This window comes from Cnephaeus nilssonii (genome assembly GCF_951640355.1).
Source record: "Cnephaeus nilssonii genome assembly, chromosome: 12".
Lineage (NCBI taxonomy): Eukaryota > Metazoa > Chordata > Mammalia > Chiroptera > Vespertilionidae > Cnephaeus > Cnephaeus nilssonii.
Genome location: NC_137083.1, coordinates 14,864,945 through 14,891,202, shown reverse-complemented (window position 1 = coordinate 14,891,202; position 26,258 = coordinate 14,864,945). Strand labels below are relative to the sequence as shown.

The 26,258-nt window shown below is 37.3% G+C and overlaps 1 protein-coding gene across 1 annotated transcript in view; it reads left to right on the top strand.

Moving 5' to 3' along the window:
- The window catches only part of ABCB5 (ATP binding cassette subfamily B member 5), a gene marked incomplete at its 5' end in the record, with an annotated part of 82,328 nt that overhangs the window by 6,285 nt on the left and 49,785 nt on the right, over window positions 1–26,258 (top strand). The window contains 10 exons of the mRNA XM_079786505.1: window positions 2,717–2,771; window positions 7,634–7,825; window positions 7,907–8,078; window positions 10,959–11,083; window positions 11,434–11,611; window positions 13,612–13,725; window positions 14,008–14,118; window positions 16,169–16,294; window positions 17,522–17,725; window positions 21,301–21,471. Coding sequence (XP_079642631.1) covers window positions 2,717–2,771; window positions 7,634–7,825; window positions 7,907–8,078; window positions 10,959–11,083; window positions 11,434–11,611; window positions 13,612–13,725; window positions 14,008–14,118; window positions 16,169–16,294; window positions 17,522–17,725; window positions 21,301–21,471 — 1,448 coding nt within the window. The remainder of the gene's footprint in view (window positions 1–2,716; window positions 2,772–7,633; window positions 7,826–7,906; window positions 8,079–10,958; window positions 11,084–11,433; window positions 11,612–13,611; window positions 13,726–14,007; window positions 14,119–16,168; window positions 16,295–17,521; window positions 17,726–21,300; window positions 21,472–26,258) is intronic.

The following is a 26,258-nucleotide window of genomic DNA, read 5'->3' as shown; positions in this document are numbered from 1 at the left end:
CCTATTTGACTTTAAATACTAATTTATAGCCTCTTGTTTTCCACCTGAAGGCTAATCTTTCTAATGTCCCAATCTTGTTTGAATGGAGTAAAGCCATTGATTCTACCTCTGTCTTTGCATGTGATAATCTCCTGTCTACAGAGTTAATAATTTTGAAAATTTTTTTTATTGCTCTGATTTGAGCATGTGTTTCTTTTTTTTTAATCTTTATTGTTCAGATTATTACAATTGTTCCTCTTTTTCCCCCCATAGTTCCCCTCCACCTGGTTCCCACCCCACCCCATGCCCTTACCCCCCCCCATTGGCCTCATCCATAGGTGTATGATTTTTGTCCAGTCTCTTCCCGCACCCCCCACACCCCTTTCCTGGCCTGCATAGTTTCTGTTGAGAAATCAGCTGACAATCATATGGGTGCTCCCTTGTAGGTAACTAACTGTTTTTAATATTCTCTCTTTGTCTTTTGCTCTTGGCATTTTAATTAAGATGTGTCTTGGTGTGGTCCTCTTTGGATTCCTTTTGTTTGGGGTTCTCTGTACTTCTTGGACTTGTAAGTCTATTCCTTTCACCAGGTGGGGGAAGTTTTCTTTCATTATTTCTTCAAATAGGTTTTCAGTATCTTGCTCTCTCTCTTCTTCTAGCACCCCCATAATTCTGATGTTGGTACGCTTGAAGTTGTCCCAGAGGCTCCTTACACTATCTTTATATTTTTGGATTCTTTTTTCTTTTTGCTTTTCTGGTTGGGTGTTTTTTGCTTCTTTGTATTCCAAATCTTTGAGTTGATTCTTGCATTCCTCTAGCCTGCTGTTGGATCTCTGTATATTATTTTTTATTTCAATCAGTGTATGCTTAATTTCTAGTTGGTCCTTTTTCATATCCTCGAGGGTTTCACTAAATTTATCGGCCTTTTCTAGAAAATTCTTGAAAAACCTTATAACCGTGGTTTTGAACTCTATATCCAGTAGTTTGCTTTCCTCCATTTCTTTCATTTGTGACCTGTTTCTTTGTCTCCGCATTTTGGCTGCTTCCCTGTGTTGATAGAGTGGCTTTGTGTGCTAGGTGTCCAAAAGGGCCCAGTGGCTCAGCCTCCCCAGTTACCTGAGGTGGACACTCTTGGTGCACCCCTTTGTGTGCTGTTGTAGTTAAGTCTTGATAGTTGTTGGTATCACTGGGAGGAATTGACCTCCAGGCCAACTGGTTGTGAGGATCAGCTGTGTCTACAATGGGAGAACTTCTGTGCTGGAGACACCCTTATGAGGCAAGACTTGCTTCAGTGGGGCTTTGATGCTCACTGAGTCTGCACCCTGAGTGTGTCCCTTATGGATCTGAGGAGTTGAATCTGGATGGTCCTACTCTGACCCCTGGGTACACTGGCTCTTGGATCTCCAAGGAGGTGCTAATTTAGCCTTTGCCTGAGTCCACCCAGCAGGAGCTACAGAGAGATCTGCAGATTCCTCTTCTTTGTTTGGGTTTTGGAGGTGCCCAGATGAGGCCCAGTTGTGAAGTAATGCAAGCTGCTGTGGGGCCTTGGGCCTTCTTTTGGATGTTCTGGGTCTTTCTGACTCAGATGCAGTTTGTTAGGTAAGTTTAGTTTTCAAAGGACCAGGCCATTCATATGCAAAAGCCTCTGTGCACAGTTTGGATGGGGTGGAGTCTCAGGGTGGAGCAAACAGTAATGGCTTCCCATCAGCCCTGCCCTAAGAGGCCCCCGGGTCTCAGTGTCCCTTGGTAATCACTGCAAGCACCTCTGAGAGAAAGCTGCCCTTGAGTTCCAGCAGCCCGTATGAGTCTGGGTCCCCAGAGACTCGCCCGGAACTGGAGTTCAGAGCAGTCGGGAGATTGTGTCTCCCTGCGGATTGAAAAAGCCAGCCACGTACTCAGTTGCCAGCCCTTGCTGCACGCGCGCTCCTCCATACCTCTGGACTTTACTTCTGCAGCTCCTCTGAGTCTCAGTGTGCTTTTCTCTTCCCTTCTAGTTGTAGAATTTCCACTTAGCCAGCCTTCCTGTGGTTCTGGTTGATGTCCGTTTTGTCTTTTAGTTGTAGTTTTGAAGTGGTTGTGCGAGGAAGCAAGTTCAGGTGTTTACCTATGCCACCATCTTGGTTTCTCCTCAATTTTTTAATATTTTAATGATAGAAGCTAAATTAAGGATGTCATTCTGTTTGTTAAACAAAAGAAACAGCCAATTCACTGAGCAAATATTTATTGATATATTTTTTACCAGATGATATAAATAAAAGTTTATATAGCAAATTTGTAACTCAAGGAGTATTTTAAATACTGTTTTATTATGTTGCTATCCTTGTTATACTCAACATATTTCAATGAGCTTTATTTACATTTTTCCCATGACTACTGCTTCTAGAATTTTTATGTGTTCTTGCTTTTCTTGGACTTTCTAAATCATTCCTTGGGGTATCTCAAACTGAATTCTAAATGCATGATCTCAGCAATAAAGGAGAGCTTTATTACTATTAGTTACACAATTGTCTGAAATCAAAGATGTCCTAAAGAATTCTTTCCAAGTATGAGTTTCATGGTTAATATTAACACATAATTTTTCACATTGCATGAGCACTTCTTGAGATCAGAGGTAATTATTTCAAATTTTATATTAAAGTCATTAAGTTTATTTTCTTAAGAATGCACTATATTTGGTTTGGAGAGTATGGCCAATTATAAATTAATTGCTTTTATAATTTTAAAAACTTTTTTACAGCAAATTATCGGAACTGTACTCAGTCTCAAGACAAGCTGAATAAAGATATGATTGTGTAAGTCAAAATGAAATGTTAATATCATGGACATTGCATGCTGCTTTATTCAATACTTATGAGGAAAACTGAAAAGTTTGATCATCAACATGACATATAAGGGATTAAAGCAAACATATCCTCTGATTTTTTAGGTATATAAAATATTATTACATATTTTTTCTATTTGAAAGTTACTTAGGTTCATATGCTTTAAGCTTTATTTGACAAAATTGCCATCAATAGAAAAGTTGTTTTAGGATTTGCATTTTTACACAAATTTTGCCTCCTAGAACTGAAGGTACATATCCTAGAGACTAAAGGACTTGTTTTTCCTTTTATAAAAAATTATTTTTCTTAAAAATCTTATAGAAAAAAATGTCACTTCTATAGAGTTTAAAAAATAAAAAGAAGTATGCAAAAAATAGTAAAAATAATTGTAAAATTTTATTGACTAATTTTAGAGACTATTTCAGATTATTGTAGTTCTTTTTAGACTAAAAATTGTAAAGACTGAAATAAGTAATTTATAAGGACATTTTTTGTTAGTAGTTTTATGTACTGAACAGCATGCTTTCCTCTCTCACATACAGGGTGTCCCAAAAAATGTATACACAGTTTAAATGATTATAAAGTCAGTGTTTATTAACATATAGTTCATTCTCAATATTTAAAAGAATCTACAGAAATGAATAATATTTTTGTCAATACCTGTTTCAAACTGATGATCATTCTGGTCCAGGCACTGCTGATAACTCAACACAATGGAATCGTAAACATCAAGAATCATTTTGTTCTGTATTTGCAAACCCTCAGTTCATCAACTGTTGCCATAAACTTTTTTTAAAATATATTTTATTGATTTTTATTTATTTATTTATTTTTTTTTTACACAGAGAAAGGGACAGAGATAGAGAGTTAGAAACATGGATGAGAGAGAAACATCGATCAGCTGCCTCCTGCACACTCCCTACTGGGGATGTGCCCGCAACCAAGGTACATACCCTTGACTGGAATCGAACCTGGGACTCTTCAGTCCACAGGCCGACGCTCTATCCACTGAGCCAAACTGGTTAGGTCTGTTGCCATAAACTTTATCTTTTATGTATCTCCATAAAAAAAGCCTAGTGGCACTTTAGGATAAATTTTCTTTGCTCAAAACTTAGTCTGGTTTCATCCATTATTTCCAATCAGTTAAACCTGAAAAGGAATGAAAATTAAGTGAATTATCAGCTGTTAAAGTGTGTTTACATTTTGGGGGGACACCATATTGAGTTTGTTAGTTAAAGAGACACTACTGTACAGGGTATAATCACTGGATTTCAGTAGTATCTCACTAAAACTATGAGTCCTTACTATAGACCAAGGGGATTTCTCATGTTTTCACCCAAGGGTGAAGCCTCTATGTTGCACAATCCCAGGGGATACCTATCACATCACAGTGACACCCTCTAGGTCATCATTCTTTTTTTTTTAATTTTTAAAAACATATGTTTTTATGATTTTAGAGAGAGAGGAAGGGAGAGGGATAGAGAGATGGAAACATCGATAAGAGAAAAACATCATCGATTGGCTGACTCCTCCACACTCCCTACTAGGGATTGAGCTTGAAACCCGGGTTGACCAGGAATTGAGCCAGTGACATCTTGGTTCATGGGTCAGTGCTCAACCACTGAGCAACACTGGCCTGGCATGGCTACATCCACTTTAGCTAGGCATGTTATCACTCTATCTCTGTCTCCATCTCTGGAATGCCAGTATAAATTTTTAAAATGAAAGTATTAAAAAATTCTGAAAGGAGATACAGGCAGTCCTCGCGTTACATCGGACTAGACATACATCGTTTAGTGGTTACATCACCATCTCCCATCCTACCTAATAATAGACAAATATGCAAATTGACCGTACCTTCGCTATGCCCGCAATTGGCCAGGAGGTGCGGGGGGGGCGGGACTCGAGGTGGCCGGGGTAGCCGATTGAGCCAGCGGGCCGCTGAGCTCGCGTCGCCAGAGGCAGCTCGAGCTCAGCGTCTGTGCCATGGCTGTGCTGCAGCACAGAAGGGGCCTCTGGGGCAGTGAGCTCAAGTCCCACCGTGGACCATCAAAAGCGGGGGAGGCTTCTGAAAGGCCTGGTGCACCAGCAATCAAAAGCAAAAGCGTGGGAGCTGGGTGCCTGTCCGCTCAGGCACCAGGCCTTTCAGAAGCCTTTGCCGCGCCGGAGGCTTCTGAAAGGCCTGGTGCACCAGTGGACAGATACCCAGCTCCCCTGCGTGTATGCATGCATATAAGCATAACCAATGGATGCAAAACTCGGGGGGGTGGGGGGCATATATGGGAGTGGGGTGTGGGGGGGGCAATGGTAAGATATGTACACATATAATACCTTAATAAAAAAATTGAAAAAAAAAAAAAAAAAAAGCGTGGGAGCTGGGTGCCTGTCAGCTCAGGCACCAGGCCTTTCAGAAGCCTTCGCCGCGCCGGAGGCTTCTGAAAGGCCTGGTGCACCAGCGGACAGATACCCAGCTCCCCCGTGATTGAAAACGAAAGCGTGTAGGGGACCCTACACGTGCATGATTCAATCATGCACTGGGCCTCTAGTTTATTTATATAAAAATAAAAGTTCCGTCATTTCGCTGTATGTACATATGTGCTTTGTTTTTTATTATTTATTTACCACAAGTAAAGGTCAGGAATTATTATCTTTCTTTTAAATGTTTTTTACTGTTTCACTTTATAACTGCTGTGTATGTGCTCCATGTGAGTGACGTAGGTGCTTATGTAGGTGGGTTCCGACTTGCAAAAATCGTGTTATGTCGCACCATAGGGACAGATCTCCGATGTAACCCGAGGACCTACTGTATGTTTAAATACTAATTTCTGCCCTGGCCAAGGTGGCTCAGTTGATTGGAGCATCATCTTGTGCACCAAAAGTTTGTGGGTTTGATCCCCAATCAGGGCACATAACTAGGTTGTCGGTTTGATCCTGGGTCGGGCACCTATGGAAGGCAAACAATAGATGTTTCTCTCTCTCTCTCTCTTTTTTCCTCTCTCCCTTCTCCCCTCCCTTTTCCTCTCTCTAAAATCAAGAAAACATATCCTTGGATGAGGATTTTAAAAATACTAATTACTGCTAATAATATAAGAGAGACATACTCTAGATGCCTTATTAGGGAAACCTAAATTTTTACTTTAGTGCACTTCATTTTTACTTTAGTGCCTCCTGCTTGCTGCAGCTCCGTGGCCGCAGCCATCTTGGTTGGGTTAATTTGCATACTGGCTCCTGATTGACTGGTGGGCATGGCTTGTGGGTGTAGCAGAGGTATGGTCAGTTTGCATATTGCTCTTTTATTAGATAGGATATATAAAGGATTAAAAAATTCCAATTTAATAAATTTTGGGAAAGCAAATGTAAAATGACTTGGGATTATAAAACCAGAATTTGCAATTATCTGTGAATAATCAAAGACAAATCATAAAACCATTTTGATTACAAATCCAAAGCAATTCTAATGGTTACAGAACCACTTTTATTCCCCCAGTGAGATTACAGTTGTTAAATTGTAAGCATTCCCACTGTTACTCACACTCCTTCAGCTCCTTCTCCTAAGACAGTGTTTTCACACCTGAGTCATATCACACAGACCAGGCACATTTTTCCTTTCACAAAGCTTAGTAAGATAGTTCCTTTTGACTTAGACCAACAACTTCTATTTATAAATAACCCCTCTTCCCCCAGTGCCTAAATCCACCCAAGTCTTCACCCTCCATAGGTTGTCTCCCCTTAGTCCCAGTTCCAGTAGGACAGCTCCTCCTCTAAAAGCATCAGTGAGGCCACACCAGTCACACACTGGCTCCTGCCTACAACTGGGGTCCTAGTTGTCTAGCACCTTTATGCCCAAGAAAGTTATTGTGTTCTCCTCTCTCTCTTCCTCATTCTTGCCACTATTCTCCTGCCTTTTCATGACATCTGTGACAAGATATATGATTATTCCTAGTCCTTTCTGTCTTGCACAACCCTTCATTGATAACCAAGTAACTGTAACTATCATTGCAATGCTGAAAATGTCTTGGTCTTTTTCCCTCTCAATCTGTATCTACCTCAATGAAACAGTCTCTTCTAGGAGCCAGGAGTCTTAAACCAGTGACTCCTCTCTCCACACGCTCTGCTTCCTAACAGACCTACTTAATAAGAATCTGTAACTTCAAGATGTCCACTGCTCTGCGAGGTCTAGTCATAACACCACAGCCTCTGTCAATTGCAGGCCTGAGGGAAGATGCCGGGCCCATCAATTCTCACCAATTATTTTGGGTTGAATTAAATTAATATAGTACCACACTCTGCTCTTTACTACACTTCTTCACACACATATAACATCCACTTTAGCAGTTTGAGCACAAAGCTCTTGAGAGCTATCTTTCCCCCTTCTTTCAATATGCCTAGACACCATCCCATTGGCCCTAGAAAGCCTGTGCAGGCCTTCTGAGTGTCTCTTAGAACTAAGTATCTAACTGGTTAAGAGTTACCCACAACTAGTTATATTTTATGACCTCCGTATAGTATGTGTTGCAGCATGACTCAATTTGCAATCAGTGAAATTTATGAGGGATCTATGTTCTTTTAAATCTGATTTTAAGTGCTAACCACTTACTAGTATTAAAAATGCTCCACTTTTAGTATGTCTATGTTAAATGCTCAATGTAGAAGTGCTACTGAGAGAAAACATGGGCTGAAGACCTGTCTCTATTCTCCTCCCCAGTCTTTCAGCACAAATGTGATAGGCTCTTTTTGGTTTGGGGGTATAGTAAGGAGGTGTTGGGGTTTCTTTGGCGACAAGGGAAAAGTTGTTCTTGTATCTCACTAACATTTCTGATCATCTTTTTCAGGTTGACCCTATATTATGTTGGAATAGGAGTTACTGCTTTGGTTTTTGGCTACATGCAAATTTCCTTTTGGGTTATGACTGCAGCACGACAGACCAAGAGAATTCGAAAAGAGTTTTTTCATTCCATTTTGGCACAGGACATCAGCTGGTTTGACAGCTGTGACATCAGTGAACTGAACACTCGAATAACTGAGTAAGAGTATGCACATATAGCCTATCAACTTTGTCTTCATATCTGACATATAAACAAATCTGCTGCATTTATATGTTTCAGTGACATCAACAAAATCAATGATGGTATTGGAGACAAGATTGCTCTGTTGTTTCAAAACCTGTCTACATTTTCCATTGGCCTGGTGATTGGCTTGGTGAAGGGCTGGAAACTCACCCTAGTGACTCTGTCTACGTCTCCTCTTATAATTGCTTCAGCGGCCTTGTGTTCTAGGGTAGGTGAGATGGCTAATGTGTTGACTAGAAGTGGGAATGTGAATGAGGTGTTTTACTGAGTTTGTCAGAAAGGCATTTCTGTTCATTTTTTATGTCTCAAATAGAAAGGGACATTATTCATCAAAATTACTTTTGATTTTGTTTACTGTTAATCACCATTCTATCCTCAAGTTATTGGGCTATGGTGAGGCTGGTTTTAGTATCTTACTAACATTAAAAAATATCCGTCTTCATTTAGCAGCCTAATGCAACTTCAGATGATAGCATGAATAAAGTATTGTGCCTGGATATATCAGATGCTGAGAGTGCCTTAGTGTTCTAAATTCCCAGATAAATGTGTTGCAGTTTATTTCACTAGAACAGAATGAGAAAATCCTAAAACAGTAAATATTCAAATACTTTTTTATGTCAGCCATTTAAAGTTTAAAATGTTAATAAGGCTCTGAATTATATTTAAAATGTTTGCTAATGTCTATTTTTATGTACTATGTAAAGCTCTTTAAATTTTTTAATAAATTATGTATGTTCATTTTAAATTATAGTTTTAGCACTGTTATACTGTGAGTATACCACAAGATATTAACCTATTTACAGCCAAATCTTGAAACCAATGTTCTTTGTGAAGTCTAAAAACAACCAATATATCCCTAATAGCTCTCTCCAAATCATGTTTTTGGCAAGTCCACCAATGTACATACTCATCTCCTAGATTTGAGGCATAGTGTACTCTTAAGGGATGGATAGAGTTTTTAATTTTGCAAAGCTAATTACTCATTATGAAAAGCAACCCCATAAAATTCACTGAGTGTATTTTCTAGCAATATACAAAGTCAACCAAACAAGAATTTTTAGCAATGATAATATTTTGTGGTTAATAATTCCTTAACAATAGACTCAAATGTTTACATAGCAAATCTTTATTTAGTGTGATTTCGAGTGTTGACCTGGTAACCCTTGTCAAAATCTTATTTGAAATTAGAACCTCTTAGGAGAAAGATTACCCACAGTATGTTGCTAAGATCAAATCTTTAACTTAACTGCCCAGAGAAGTGACGTAGACAAGTTGTTTAAAAGGAATAGCAGTGGGGAATCTAAGTTCTGCTATTGTTGTATTAACTGATTATGAAGAGGAAGCAAGTAAAAGCAAAAGTTATCCAATTGACTAAAGAAGTTAAGTGGATAGTTTCTAGCTTCCTTCCATTTAATTTATTTAGCAAACATTTATTAAATAAATACGCACTATACCCAAGGCTTTTTGCTGCTTCCCTTCTAGTGATATATCATAGAAATTATAATCTTTTACAGTAATTCATAAAATAATAGGTATTACTCAGTTTATGCTACCTTCTGAGTTTAACAACTGTCCAAGCTTGTCTTATATAAAATCAGCTCCAATGATGTGAAATGTACTTTGAAAGTGGATAGATCTGCTATGTGAGTAGGCAGTAGTTAGACTCAGACTCACAGCACAGAGGACAAATTTCGTTCCTTTCATTGTGCTAATTACTAAATTAAATCCTTTACTAATTAAAGGAGTAATAAGTGCATATAATAGAGAAAAGAGCCCATTCTGATTTTAAAATTTTGGGAAATCACATAAACCTTCCTAATATGACAAAGAGTGATATTCTCCTCTCTTTGTCTCTGGAATCTCACCTCTTAGTGTTTGGAGATACAGCATTTTCTTAGAAGGCTGCATTACTCAGTAATAGCTTCTGGGGTCATACCCCAGGCATATGCAGGATCATCTTTTCCTGCCACAACCCCGTGGCCAATATCCTCTATAAGCCTTGTTTTTTACATAATAACAAATCAAATCAAGTTAAATTAAGCTTACTAATTTCCAGAGTACACCCAAAATAACTGTATTCCTAATATCCTTCTCCAAATCAAGTCTTTATCAATTGTATTATATAAACACCCAAGTTTTTAAAAATACAGAGAGAAAAAACAGTAAAACTCTACTATTAGAAAGCAAAAATAGAGATTTAGATTCTAGGTTATGTTAGGTTAAGATCTTTCACTGCCGTGAGACTTTAAACGTCAGTTAAGCCTGGACAGTGTGACTCAGTGGTTGAGTATTGACCAATGAACCAAGAGGTCCCTGTTTGATTCCTGGTTGTGGGCTCAATCCTCGGTAGGGGGGCATGCAGGAGGCAGCCAATCAATGATTCTCTCTCATCATTGATGTTTTTATCTCTCTCTCCCTCTCCCTTCCTCTCTGAAATGAATTTTAACCCTTTGCACTCGCTTGCTTTTTTCTCAAGCTGCTACCAATGCTAACCGTGTCGAGTCACACTTGACATCCGAGTGCAAAAGGTTAAAAAAATCAGTTGATATATCTGGCCATTGGTTTCCTCATTTGTAAACCAACCAATGAGGTTAGATTAAGTGATATTAAGTACCTTTGCAATAATCCTATATAATAAAAGGCTAATATGCAAATTGACCGAATGGCAGAACGACCAGTAGCCATGATGCACACTGACCACTGGGGGCAGACGCTCAATGCAGGAGCTTCCCCCTGGTGGTCAGTGTGCTCCCACAGAGAGAGCGCTGCTCATCCAGAAGCCGGGCTCACGGCTGGTGAGCATAGCGGTGGTGGCGGGAGCCTCTCTTACCTCTGCAGCAGCACTAAGGAGCAGTGAGCTGAGCAGTAAGGAACAGCAAGCTGGCAGGCGGACATCCCCTGTGGGTCCTGGACTGAGAAAGAACTCAGGCCGGGCTGAGGGACTCCCTCCCCCCCCAATGCACAAATTTCGTGCACCAGGCCTCTAGTAAAATTATGTTATTCTAGATTCTACCTGAATTAAATGCTCTGTGCATTGTTACTACCCTTGGGTTATTCTTTGGTTAACTGTGGTTATGGTTTATTACAGATAGTCATCTCATTAACCAATAAGGAAATAAATGCCTATTCCAAAGCTGGAGCTGTGGCAGAAGAAGTTTTGTCATCAATCCGAACAGTCGTAGCCTTTGGGGCCCAAGAGAAAGAAATTCAAAGGTCTGTTCCTTTAATTATAACAATACTAGAAGCCCGGTGCATGAATTCATGCACAGGTGGGGTCCTTCAAGCCTGGCCGGAGATCGGGGCCAATCAGGGCTGGCCAGCTGGGGGGAGGGACCACGGGAGGTTGGCCAGCCACGTGAGGTTGGCTGGGGGAGTGCACTAACCACCAGGGGGCAGCTCCTGTGTTAAGTGTCTGCCCCCTGGTGGTCAGTTCGCATCCTAGTGACCAGTAGATCGGTTGTTTGGTTGTTCGGTCTTCGGTCGCATAGGCTTTTATATATATAGATATGCTTGGTTTTATTTTTTCCCCCAAAGGCTATTATATTATGTTTTGTCTTTTAAAGATATGCATACAATCTAAAAGATGCAAAGGATGTTGGCATTAAAAAGACTATAGCTTCAAAACTCTCTCTTGGTGCTGTGTACTTCTTTATGAATGGAACCTATGGACTCACTTTCTGGTATGGAACCTCCTTGATTCTGAGTGGAGAACCTGGTTATACCATCGGAACTGTCCTTGCTGTAAGTTGTATGTGAGAACAAAAGTAACTGGCCTAGATACATTTTTTTATTACTTAAGAGTACAGTAAAAAATTCTCTTTGAATAATATTTAATATTCAAATGTGAATATTTTTAGTAAACATAGGAATACTTGTTTCCTTCAAATGATTTGTATATAGCTTTAAATTTTAGTTATGAATGGCAAGATATATTCATCCAGCCTATCTTCTAAAAGCATCACACTTTTAGAAGAATCATAATTTAATTTTCCTCTGGGAGATAGAGTTTTCTTAATCTAGTAGTCAAAAAGGCCAGTGTCTAGTGAGACTTCTTCCTTTCAATCTTGCTGAGATAAAATGGCACTCTACATTCACCTTGCTAAATGTCTTCCCTCTGGAAATATTCTATAGATTGGACTCTTCTGTCCTTCTCTGTTCTTTCCACATGTAGGCATGTTTAAAACAGACTAGCCCCGGCCAGTGGCTCAGTTGGTTAGAACATTGTCCCATACATGAAGAAGGTTGCAGGTTCGATTCCCAGTCAGAGCACATTCCTAGGTTGTGGATTTGATCCCTAGTCAGGGCGCATATGGGAGGCAACTGATAGATGTTTCTCTCTCACATTGATGTTTCTCTCTCTTCAAAATCAATGAACATATCCTGTGAGCATTTAAACAAACAAACAAATAAAATCAGACTATATAAATAATTCTAAATTGTTCATATCACAATTTAGAATTATTTAAACTCTTAGGGGTTATGCATTAAATTTGAATTTACTCAGTTATCCTCTCTGCTGAACGTTGGGTGTCATTTAACGCCGGTGGTCTTGATCCGGCATCTAGAAGGGTTCTGGAGAAGGGGCTGTGCATAAATTAAATAAAAGTCCAGAAACGAAACAAAATTTTGAAAGGCATATGGGGGGTGGGGGGGCAGAGGAGCCTGGCTGAAGAAACCAAATTCTCCTTGTCTCAGGACCCCTTGCTTTTTATTAACACAATTTGTCCTAAGGCAAGGTGGAGATATACACTTCAAAGGGTAGGGTTTCCGTACAGAAGCATTGTCAGATTGGGGAATTGCCTTTGGCTGTTCAGGTGTTTGGCCAACAGGAGGCAATAACATGTAGATTAAGATGCCCTAAGCTGTCTGGCAGCAAATAATCAATTTCATGCATCCTTTTCAGGTTTGGGGAAATGCCTTTAGCTATTCCCAGATGATTCAGCCCTTGCTGACATGCTGGAATTGGCTTCTGGCACCTCCCAAGTTTCAACAATCAACAGATCATTTCAGGATTAAGAACTATTTGCCTTGCTGAACTGAATTGATCTGGTCTATATATTTCAACTTATGTATGGCTCTCCTATTCTATATAGATTTCTATTTTCCTCAGCTAAAATCATCTTCTGAATTTGAGACTTCCATAGTAAAGACTTTAAGCTATTTATTTCATATAAATGAAACTTCAGCGTGAAGAATTTATGTGTGACTTGGGCAAATGACTTGCTATACCTCAGTTTCCTCATCTATAAGTAGGGAAAATAGCACCTAGCTTGTGGGGTTCTTTCCTTATTTGAATTTTTGCAGAGATGTGTCTGTCTGAAAATGTTCAGTAAGACAAGAGTTCATAAGAGTTTGGACAGAAACAGTATAATGTCTCTAAGTTAGTAAAATCAAAGACATTCTTCTCTTTAAAGATCAAGGGGTTGACCAACAAGGAGGGAAGTGCAACTCACCTCCTCACTCAGCCAGGTTCAGGTATGGCAGGCACTCCTCTGTAAGCCAGTTCTTCTGCTCAGACTCCCCAGGTGATAAGGATAGGACTGTGGGACAATCAAAAGTTGTTCCACATTAGGAAAAGGCCAAATATACTTGGGTTAACTTGTTTCCTTTATAGTTGACAGCAGCTTCTCTCCTCTCCTACATAATTTTTCTGATATCTGAGTCTTAACCAACTATGTACTTTATTCTGTTGTCTCTCTTACATAACTGAGGAAAGATAAATATTATTCTTTTTCTTTTAGGTTTTCTTTAGTGTGATTCATAGTAGTTATTGCATTGGAACAGCAGCCCCTAACTTTGAAACCTTCACTATAGCCCGAGGAGCTGCCTTTAATATTTTTCAGGTGATTGACAAGGTAAGACTTCTGACGGCTTTGAAATATAACTAGTATTGCTGCAATAAGGAAACAAAACGAAAAGATGGGCAAAATTCATGTTGGCCAATTGACTATGGAAAGATGGTTTTAATTCTTCTACAAGGAGATTGTTTTATTAAAAATCTTCATGTCTAATCAGTGCCCTTCAAGCAAAAAGGAAAACATTATAAAAGAAAATCATCTTTAAACTATAATGTAGAAAGTAGCTATTTGTCAACTTATTCCCTTGAAGATTTATAGCATTCTCTTTGTTTTTCCAAGGAACCTGCTATAGATAATTTCTCAAAAACAGGTTATAAACCCACATGCATAGAAGGAACTGTGGAATTTAAAAATGTCTCTTTCAGTTATCCATCAAGACCATCTGTCAAGGTAGGTTAAAATTAATTACAGAATTGTACTGTTTTCTTATATTATCACCAACTGGCTAAGATCTCCTCTTATAAAATAATCTGGGATCAGTTTGGCTGAAATTAGCCACTTTGTTCAGAGACTTGAAAAGAGAGACAGAGAGAAAGAGGAAAGAGATGGTGGTGGGGAGGAAGGAAAGAAAGATCAGTAATGGACAGATAACCCTGGATGAGCTAATTACATTTTGCAGCCTCTTTTCTATACTCAGCTGACTAAAGCATTTTCAACTCCCTGGGATTCCTTCACTCTAGATTTGGGAGCACACCAAAATATCTTGGATTGATGGTGCCACCTATTGGTGGTCCCTGGATGTTATCCACCCAGCATAACTCATTTTAATCTAGTTTCTAACCTGGGAGAATTATGCACGGGTTGTGTGTTTCACTTCTCCCTTTCCTAGGGCTTTTACTGCACCAGCATTTGTGCCTCAGTTACTTCCCCTCTCACTTTTACACACACACAAACACACTCATGTATGCACACGTAGCACAGTTTATCCTTCTTCTGTCATTCAGCCTTTGACAAGTTCTTGAGAATATATGTCTCTTCTGTTGTCTTCCTCCTTTCATTTCATTGTGTATTTCCCCAAAAGAATAGTTAAAGAATGCAAAGAGTAACTACTAACAAATACCTGTTCATAGAAAAAGGACATGATTTTTAAGTGACATTAATAAAATTGCTCGTTATCAAACTATACTAGTATTGCCTTTTAAAGTATGTATACAAATGTCCCCTGTATAATTTGCATCAAAAAAGATCTACCTACTCCTGTCTCCTTATTTTTCTCTAAGTCTTTGATTGAAATTCTCTTTTCAAAGCTCTTTTTTTTTTAAATTTGTTGTTACTTAATTACTATTATTACAGTAGTACTGTCTTCCATTTTTCTTAACATAAATAGAGGATTAACTCCATTTTGCAACTACGCTTGGGTTGTCTTCCTGGAAACCAATTGTGCTATTATATTGCAAAGTAAAGTGCTCTCTGGGTTTTAAGCAAGTGTTTTTTAAATGAACTTTTGAAACATAGCTCTGTTAGTTAAGCTGAAGAATTTAAAAAAAAAAGTTCACTCATTTTAAATAAAACACAAATTCTTCTAGGGAAAGAACAGAAACCTACTCTAGTGTAAAAGTGCAGGTGGGGCAGGAGGTCCTCCCACTGGGGGTCCTGACTTCTCACCTCCTTTAAAGAATGTTTCTCTGCTTGGCCCTTTGAAGGTTTTATGTTTGGCTATTTAAAGGGTCTGTTTCTTTACAAATGGGGAGATCAAAGTGAGGGAATCCAAAGAAAGATCCCCATACTTAGGGCTAAATACATACAAATGCAAGCAAAGATAGGTGAGAATTTCTCAACAGGATTGCTATTGTCATTTGGGAGGTTTCTCTCACTTGGCAGGTTCTTGGAACACTACCAGTAAATACTGGCTTCAACCCTCCAAGTTATTGAGAAAATTTTGAAGTGCTTCCCCTAAGCTGAAACGTCTCCATGGGATCCACCACTAGGAGAAGGAGGGTTTCTGTTGGTGGAATCTCATTCAGGGGAGTCCCTAAGAAGTTTCAACAGTTGTTTTACTTTGGAATATATTTTGCAATAATGTTAAATATATTATAAAAAAAGAAATTACTTAAATAGCTCACCAAGATATCTGGCAAGATTTCATTCAGTTGTTGCAAATTAAAAGTAAAATTTTCACTAACTTGGTAGTCATGAAATTCATATAAAGTATTTCAACTGAAAATATAGTTTGCTGTGGCTAGTTTAATATTTAATAAGTACTCTTAATTTATATTTCTTCTTTATATAGAGAGATGATGAGAGATTCTTTTACTATTATTTTCCAAAATTATATAGGTTACTATTATATATGTATGTGAAACAAACAAGATCTAAATTTGTTTTTAAGAGCCACTGAAGAATTTGTTTTATGTTAAATTACATGAAATTTCTGAAAATATGTAAACCATATTTTCATTTAACCTAGTTTTATGGAATTTCTTCCCATACATTCCAATAGATTCTGAAAGGCCTGAATCTCAAGATTAATTCTGGAGAGACAGTAGCCTTGGTTGGCCCCAATGGCAGTGGGAAGAGCACAGCAGTCCAACTTCTGCAGAGGTTATATGATCCCCAAGACGGCTTTGTAAGTGCACCTACAGATATTATGCAGAATCGGCACAGTGAGATTTGGACATACCACCTATTACAAAGATCTTACAGCTATGTTCACTTTTAATTTTTAACAGTGGAGCTCCAAGAGAAGCAATGTTGTTTTCTTTCCTACATATGCATTCATTCAATAAATATTTCTGAGCACTTACTATGTGCCAGTCACTGTTCTAGGTCCTGGGAATACATTGGTGAACAAAGCACAAAAAACTCTGCCCTCATCAAGTTTACATTCTAATCAGTAGAGACAGACAATAAATAAAATAAGTTACATAGTAGGTATTAAATGCTGTAGAGAAAAATAGCATAGTGATTTGTAATACCCAGAACTTACCAAGAACTTCAGTTTCTCAAAACATCCCAGAAGAATGACATCTGTAGAGAATATGCTCTCTCATTTTTTCTGTCACCCATAATGTTGCACTTAATTTTCTCACCCTTGTACATGGCATGAAGAATGAGACTGTGATAGTCACAGGGCCATAATTTTTAATGCTTCTATTCAAATTTTCAACCGTTCTTTTTAAAAGAAAATCTCTCCAATTGCCTGATTTCATTTAAATTTGACTTCTACGTAAGTCTTCATTTAGAATCTTCAACACCCCACTCATGTATCCATGCTAATGTTGAATAAATTATTGGATAACCATTCTGTATATAAAGCAGTTGCAAAAAATACCAGAGTTGGTGAGAAAGAGAGACTCTATAAGTTGTATTTATCAAACATTGTCTTCTGTCATTGGAATATGTTGGGGTAATAGGTAATGGTACTATCTCTGGAGAAGACAATTTACTATTATTTTGCAATGAATGGGGTGTTGAAGAGAAGTAAGGAAGGATATTTCCTAGAAAAAAAATGAAAGATCACATCAGTCTTAAAATAACAAAACTGAAGTTTGTTACATGTATCTACACAATGGCGGGATATATCTTTATAATACCTAGTTTGTGGATCTTAGAATAAAGATATTTAGATGATATGGCAAGATTTGAAGCAGTTTTTTTTTTATATTCTGTTTGTTCCTATCTACCAGAAAAAGTCTCTTAGCAATATAAATGCTATAAATATTTTATCAAAATATAGTCAGTCTTTGAATCCTGAAAAACTGTGCTTCTCAGCTTATGTTTTAGACTAGTAAAAAAGACTCAAAACAGTGAAGTAAAAGGCATCACCACATGATTCATTCCTTTGGATTGGCAGATCACAGTGGATGGGAATGACATCAGAACTTTAAATGTGCAGCATTATCGAGAACATATTGGAGTGGTCAGCCAAGAGCCTGTTTTGTTTGGGACTACCATTAATAACAATATTAAATATGGACGAGAAGGCGTGACTGATGAAGAGATTGAAAAAGCAGCAAAGGAAGCAAATGCTTATGATTTTATAATGGAATTTCCCCATGTAAGTATACTATGTAGCCTGTATCCTTAGCTTAGAGCTAAAGCACTATAATATTCCAAAATGAAATAAAAAAGCAATAACTTCTACAGAGCAGGAAAATGTGATTAATTTTTTAGTTGTCCTAGATCAGTGGTAGGCAAACTCATTAGTCAACAGAGCCAAATATCAACAGTACAACGATTGAAATTTCTTTTGAGAGCCAAATTTTTTAAACTTAAACTTCTAATGCCACTTCTTCAAAATAGTCTCACCCAGACCGTGGTATTTTGTGGAAGAGCCACACTCAAGGGGCCAAAGAGCCGCATGTGGCTTGCGAGGCGCAGTTTGCCGACCACGGTCCTAGATGAAACACCTATAAATGAGAGAGCATGGTAAAAACCAAAAAAATGCATCATTGAAATTTTTAAAATCATATTTGGTTCTAATTGGTTCTCACTGTAAATGAAAATACAAAATAAAGATTATATGAGACAAAGCAGAGAAATGATGTCTCAAAAATGTTGATTTGCAAGGCCATCTTGTGGCTAAGAGTAGGAATGTCACACAAAATGTTCAGATTGGTTCTGTGATTAGGCAAAAGAATAACTAAGATTGTTTTTTAGAAGCACATAGAGCTAATATTGGACATGAAATGTGAAATCATACTTGGAAATAGACATAATAAACTAATATCTTGGTATTAGGACATTTCTTAATGGGTATTTAGAATTGATTGCTATAAAACCACTTATTTGCATTTTCAAAGTATTTGTTCATCAGTATCACTGAAATTGTTGTGGGGAGTACCCTGTGAAATATGGAAGGATAAGATTTGAAATTAAAATACAGACAAAATTCCACCATCCCTGAAGGAAACAATAACAAAAAAGTTCATTTTAATGAGTATGTTTTACAAACTGCCCTCCATGAATCATCATAATTTTGTTCATTTTTTAATAAAAATTTTTGTTATGCTAGTAAATACCTCCTATCCCCATTACTTAGTATCATAATTAAGACAGAAAACTCATTAAAGACTTGAGGTCATTCTTTGCCTTATGGTTCACGAAAACACAGATTTCCTTTCTTTGACCTTTTGAGACTTACAATGACTTCCTTTTCTCAAAACACCAGTCATCTTCAGTTTCTCACTTGGAATTAGGGAGCTTTCTGGTGCCTCTGAAATTATACCCTGTAAGTTACTACTGTCTTTTACTAAAAGTCTCACAGTTATACAAAAATGTCCCTTGCTATAAATAGAATAGTAAATCCTAAAAATATAATCCAAAGAACAAATTAAAGATATTAGTTTATGATGATGGAAACTAAATTTCACAGCCATGTTAATCCAGAGAAATAAGGATAAGCACAATAATAAACAAAAATTCCAAAAGTGGTTAATTTATATAGGTGAAATACTTGAAAAAGTTATGCTCAAAATAAAACCAAATTACTTTTGTGAAACTTCTGTGATATACATATATTTTTAATTATTATATTAGGATTAACTAATACTTGCTAGCCTTTTCTAATAAACAACCATAAGTCTGGCTAAAATAGGACAGTTGTTTCTAAGCAATGGATGAAAGGTAACATAAAACTGTGATTCCTGAGAGAAAGGAAGCTCATGAAGAAAGTTCATGATTTTGCAGCATTCTGCCTGGGAACAAATTTCTGACCCCATTTCTGGGAAGTGGAATCCAGACAGAGCTGAGAGACAGAATTTCAAAGCAGCTTAAGAAAAGATAGAGGAAATGAGAGAGCTGTGGAGCTGAGGTGGGGTCAGAGGTCCATGTAGATATCGCTGGGGAATCTTTATCTGAGTATAAGACTATCCAAGGCTTACCAGAGAGCAGCTGATACAAAGCTGAGAGGAGAATGGAGATGCTAGAAGTTGAGCAGGATGGTGGGGAAGTTGAAAGCGCAGCCCAGCCAGAATGGAGAGATCACATTAACACCTTTTAAATACCTCAGGCATGTAGCTGAGACACCAATAAAAGCTACACCTTAGGAGTAAAGACCACACCTTAGAGTAAGGCTGACTATAGACCTGCCCTAACAAATTCTAAAACCACGCCATGACAAGATCCACAGAGTAGACATAACTTGGAGGTTGGGTCCTGCCAAGTTTCAAGACTTACAACAGATTTACTCCCAACAAATCATAAAACCAAGATTATACAAGTTCAAGGTGGTAAGTCAATATTTGAATTATCTAGTAGAATGAAAATCAACATTTTTTTCACAAGAAAACAAATTCAGAGTCTCTCCAACATATGCACAGAATTGAGTACATCATAATTTAAATGTTTATGCACCTCAGAAAAGCTTCAAAATGAATGAGGCAAAAAGAAAAAAAGAAAAGATACATCTGAAAGGAGAAATAGACAAATCCACAATTTTAGCTGAAGTCTCTAATACTTGATAGAACAAATAGGCAAAAAGTAAGGATATAGAATGACTGGAGTAATACTGTCAACCAAGTAGATCTAACTGACATTCATAGAATACTCTATCTAATAATTACAGAATGCATTCTTCTCAAATGCACATGAAATGTTCACTGAGATAATATTTTGGGCCATTAAAATAAAAATTAATAGCTTTGCAATTTCAAAGAAAATATATAAAATATGCCCATAATAGAATTAATAATACAAATCCACAAATATTTGAATTTAAGTATCCCACCTCTAAATAATCTGTAGCTCAAAGAGGAAATTTAAAGGAAAATTTAAAAAATCTTTTTATCTAAATAAAAATGAAAATGCAGTGTATCAATAGTTGTGGGATACAGTTAAAACACTGCCTTAGTAGAAACATAGCATTAAATACTTATTTTAGAAAAGAAAAAAGATCTAAAATCTATAAACTAAGTTTTCACCTTGAGAAACTAGAATAAAAAGAGCAAGTCAACCCCCAAGCAAGCAGAAGGAGGGAAATAATAAAGATTAGAGCAGCAATTAGTAAAATAAAAAATGGAGAAACATTAGAAGGAATCATTAAAACCAAAAGCTGGTACTTTTATAATATTAATAAAATCAGTAAAACTATATCATGGCTGATGAAGAAACAACAAAAAAGAAGAGTAACTACCAATCTTGCCAGATTAAATATGTATATATCCAAAAAAAGTAAAAGAAGACCTAAATTGAAAAAAGTTTTGAGGGGAAGTTTATTTTTGCAGTAAACTTTTTCATACTCTTTTCCAGAATATCCAGGACAGAGATTGTGTGTAATGCATGAAATTGCTAATAAACATTTTTAATAGTAGTTAAGTATGTTTTTGTATTACAGTATTCTTTTAAAGATAGCAACATATTCTAAAAATTACCTAAAAACTTTGAAAATTCAAATTATTAAAAATCCTTGATATATCATATATTCTCATTTATTTTATCCATAGCCAAATTTTTCTTAGGTCCTCTCTTTACTCGACTTTTTAATTTAATAGTTGTTTATTTTTATAAAGAATAAACCAAAGGTCAAAATCAGCTAGACTAGTATTAAAACATAATTGATTATTTGTCATTTCCTTTTTTAATCATTTGATCATGCTATCCTCTGTTTCTATGCTCTTTCCTATTTTCCATTAGAAATTTAATACCCTAGTAGGGGAAAAAGGAACTCAAATGAGTGGAGGACAGAAACAGAGAATCGCGATTGCTCGAGCTTTAGTTCGAAACCCAAAGATACTGATCTTAGATGAGGCTACCTCTGCCCTAGATACAGAAAGCGAATCCGTTGTTCAAACTGCACTGGAAAAGGTAAGTGAGCAGACATATTTCTGATTTTTATATCCCTGATCCAGCATTGTTTTTAAATACAAGAAAGTATAGTACCATAGTACATTATTCGTTAGTTTAGTACGCTCCTTAACATATGCGTGCAGTTTGTTCACCCTTTTAAACATTTATGTGATGGTTATAGGAAATGATACGGAGAAGAGAAGAAGATGCTGTAATTGGTGCCAAAAATATATTTGAGAATGATATCCAAGCAGTCATCCTATATAAATCTTCATTCCAATGGGTCTGCATTTCCACCTCCCCATAGTAACCCCACACCACTACTACCATCGTGGTTATAACTATGTTCACCTTTGCCTTTTCCATACACACCTATGGGATTCTCTTCTCTGACAGCTTTTCTTCTTTAGGGCAGCCTTGGAGTATCATTTTAACTTAATTTCACCTCAAGCAGAGAAGCATACATTGTGGTTTGACCTGCACTTGAACCATCCTACCCCTACAGCCCTGGGCCCTCAAACCTCATACTGACCTGCTTACTGCAAGCTGCTGCACATGCTTCATGGCCACAGTGCAGTCGTGACTCTTGACCAAATTGTACTGCATCTGGAAGGGTGGTTGGTGGGGGATCTGATCATTTTTCAATGGCCAAACCCTCTTTTTAATCATGGCCTCCAAACCCTTCAGAAGGCTTAATGTCACATTTTACTTTAACCTTATTTGAAAATGTGCTGTGTTTTGTTTTTTTTTTTTCAAGAAAAGGATAAACTTTTCTTTTTAAATATTGACTTTGTGGGAGCAGAAATGGTTGTTGGCAGCCAGAGTGCTCACTGCTTATTGAAAATTTTATTACTTACTATTATCAACTTGCAAATCAGAGTGTATATGTTTTTGACCCTTGTTTCCATCACATGATAAGTATGTCACATGTTGTATGTGATATTTTTTTATTTTCATAAAATAAACAAGTGATAAGGAAATTCATGTTTATTGTGGACACTTTGCTAATTTGGTTCATTTGGGTGAAGAAGAAACAGTGATTCCCTCAAGGGCATGACTAATGCTTATTCATTTTTTATACTTATTATCTAAGACAGGGCTTTTATCTATAGAATGCACTCAAATTATGTTCAGAATTGTTGATGTTTCATTCCTTAGGGCTTGAATGTACTAAAAAATGATTACACTTAACATAACTATCTCTTAAGTTACATAAGAGTTTTTTTTCCAGGTGTATTGAGGTATAGTTAATATACGTATATAAGATTTTTAAAAACATATTATAATAGGCCCTGGAATTGTTTAAAGGTTAAATATCTCCATTGTCTTTTCATCCAGTATATTAATCACTTCAGGCAATCAAAACTTGTTTAAACTTTAGCCCTGGTCAGTGTTCTAAGTAGTTAGAGCATCGGCCCTTGAATCAACGGGCCATGGGTTCAATTCCGGCTCAAGGGCACATGCCTGGATTGCAGGTTCCATCCCCAGCCCTGGTCGGGATGTGCGGGAGGCAACCAATTGATGTGTCTCACATCAATGTTTCTCTCTCTGTCTCTCTCCCTCTCTCCCTTCCACTCTCTCTAAAAATCAATGGAAAAATATCTTCTGGTGAGGATTAAAAAAACAACAACTTGTTTAAACTTTAAAAATAAATAGTTTCTTGGCAACATGATAAACTAATACACAATTTTTTTTCCTTACTGGTTAAAATGAAATCTACATCATAAGTAAAAAAGAGAACAATGCAAAATATTTGTAAACTATGATTCCAATTACATAAAATAGTTGTATACGTGAACAAAAATGAAGGCAACATATATTAAAGTAATAACAGTTGTGTGGCAGAATTATGGGTTTTTTTAAGGTTTTTTAAAAATTCATTGCTATTACTGTTTTTCAGTTTATAAAGCATGGTATTAAATCAACATTGTAGAGATGTATACATGTGAAACTGCTTTAAGCAGTGTTTGTTCTTTTGTGGGGTAAGGGTAAACGGTAACAAATGGGGTGATGTAGCACAGTAAATTGGATTAATTATATATGCCTCAATTTATTGGCAAATGACTCTTGGCAAAGAGGAGAGTTAAAATGTAGGTAAGTTAAAATATCCCTTCTTACTGATGCATCTCTCCATGCCCAGCCTTCACATATTCTTCCCAACCCTTTCTCTCCATTACCCCATTATCTTCCTTTTATATTAAGTTCTAGAACCAGTAAAACTAATCTGTAGTGACTTTTAAAAATCATATCATTAGTTTCCTGGAGCAGAAGATGGGTTTTTATTAAAAAGGGACATAAGGGAACTATCACTCTTGATCTCACTAGGATTATTACAATATCTAACTCCCTGCTTCAGCCCATGCCCACTTCAGTCTTTTCTCAACACAGGGCCACGTAATGCTATTAATGTGTAAATCTGATCATGACACGCCTCTGCTTCAAATCCTCCGTGGCTTCTTATCTCACGCTTCACTCTAAATAAAAACCTAACTCCTTACAGTAAGCTACTGTAAGTTCTTTGGAATTAGGTACCAAACTCCTGGAAACTCACATCCCTCCAATCTCCCCCACATTGGCTGCTCCTTAAACATGTCATAGCACTTTTCGTCAGCTAACATACTGTGTATGTATGTGTTTATTTATTTTGTTGTCTCTCTTTCCCCACTGGAATGTCAACTTTCTGGTGGCAAAGGCTTTGCTTGATTAACTGTAGTGTTCCCAGCATTAGAACCATGACCGGCCCTTAGTAGACAGGTAATAAATACTTGTTGAAAGGATTTTGGATGAGTATGATACAGAATAGTTCCAAGACCTGAAGTGCCCTTTTCTGGATTTCTTAATTGCCCAAAACTAGTTTCCATTCATTAATCTTGTTCAAGAAGAGAACCTAGGGCCCACGGATAAAGGTCAATGCCACGGGCTATGGGGTTCCACTCTGCTCCTGGTTTGGACTGGCATGCCAATGCAGCAAGCTTCCAGGCGGTCCCACTGTGAGGAGGCACAGCATGTACATCTCCAGATTACTAGGGAAGCAGAGGAAGCCCACACTGGTTTTGGAATGAGACCTGTAAAAGCTCTTTGAAATGTTAGAAGTGGAATGCAAATCTAAGGAATAATTATTATTAAGAGAAGGTCAACTATACCACATCAATGGAGAACCTTTACGAAGATCCCATTTACTATTAAGATTTCTCAGTAGCATGATGATGGCACCTACTTTCAATTTTAATGTATGGCACAGCATTCCCAAAGGAGTAACACTATTAAGAAATTCGATGGGAAAATTTTCTTTTTCAGTATCATCCATCAAATTGATGGAATCATCACTCAAATAGGTATGAAAATCTCCATCGAGTATATCCAAAATTTCTCAGAATGTCAACAAAAACAACCAAATTCATGATGGACAACGACAGATCAAAACACATTCATGTGATTGTCGCCAGCAAGAGCTTCATATGTATCACGCATGTGCGAGTCAACGTTTATTTTTAAATTGCCAGTGCATGTCATATGTACTGGCCAATCAGTTGGTCAGATGGTTGGACAGATGGTCGGTCACTTAGCCTTTTATATATACACTGAGTGGCCAGATTATTATGATCTCTGAACACATAATAATCTGGCCATTCAGTGTATATCCTATATAATAAAAGGCTAATATGCAAATTGTCCCCTCGACCAGGAATTCGACCAGCAGGCAGGCCGGCCAACTGCCCATGTCCCTTCCCCCTGGCCAGGCTGGCTGGACCCCACCCATGCACGAATTCATGCACCGGGCCTCTAATACACACACACACACACACACACACACACACACACATACACACACACACACACTGAGTGGCCAGATTATTATGCATTCAGAGATCATAATAATCTGGCCACTCAGTGTATATAGGTAGAATTACTATATGAACAACAATTTTGTTTCTGGACATATACCACAAAAAAAAAAATTGGAAGTAGGGAGTCAAACAGGTATTTCTATAACAATATTCACAGTAGCATCCTTTACAATGGCCAAAAGGTATAAACAAACCAAACGTCCATCAATAGATGAATGGATAAACAAAATTTGGTGTACACATATAATAGAATGAATTTCTGACACATGCTACAACATGAATGGATCTTGAGGACATTATGCTAATTGAAATAAGAGGGATGACGAAAAACAAGTTTGTATGATTATTACTTAATGAGATAGAATAGTCAAATTTATAGTCAGAAATAAAATAGAGGTTACCAGGGGCTGAGAGAAAAGGGGAATAGAGAGTTATGGTATGAAGGGTACAGAGTTTCAGTAAGGGATGAAGAAAAAGTTCTTAAGATGGTAGTGGTGAATGTACTTAATGCCACTTAATTATACATTTTAAAATGGTTAAAATTTTATGATATGTATATTTTACTACAGAAAGAAAAATAGCTATCTAAGCCTGAGTATAAAAGAAAAGTGATACAAAAGAAATTAGCCTCTCAGATCTGGGAGGACCCTACCATTAAAAATGGTTAGAATCAGAAATATCATGTTATACATATTTTACCAGCATTTAAAAACAACAACAATCTAGTCTCTTCCCAAAACACTCTGCCCTTTTGGGAGAGAAACTCAAGCCATACCCCACATGAGACTCTCATGTAGGCTTATAATAGACTCACTTTTATTCCCTTAAGCTGTTTATTTTGATAATATTATAAATATACTAGAGGCCCGGTGCACGAAATTCGTGCACAGGGGGTGGGGGGTCCCCTCAGCCAAGCCTGGACCCTCTCCAATCCTGAACCCCTCGGGGGATGTCCGA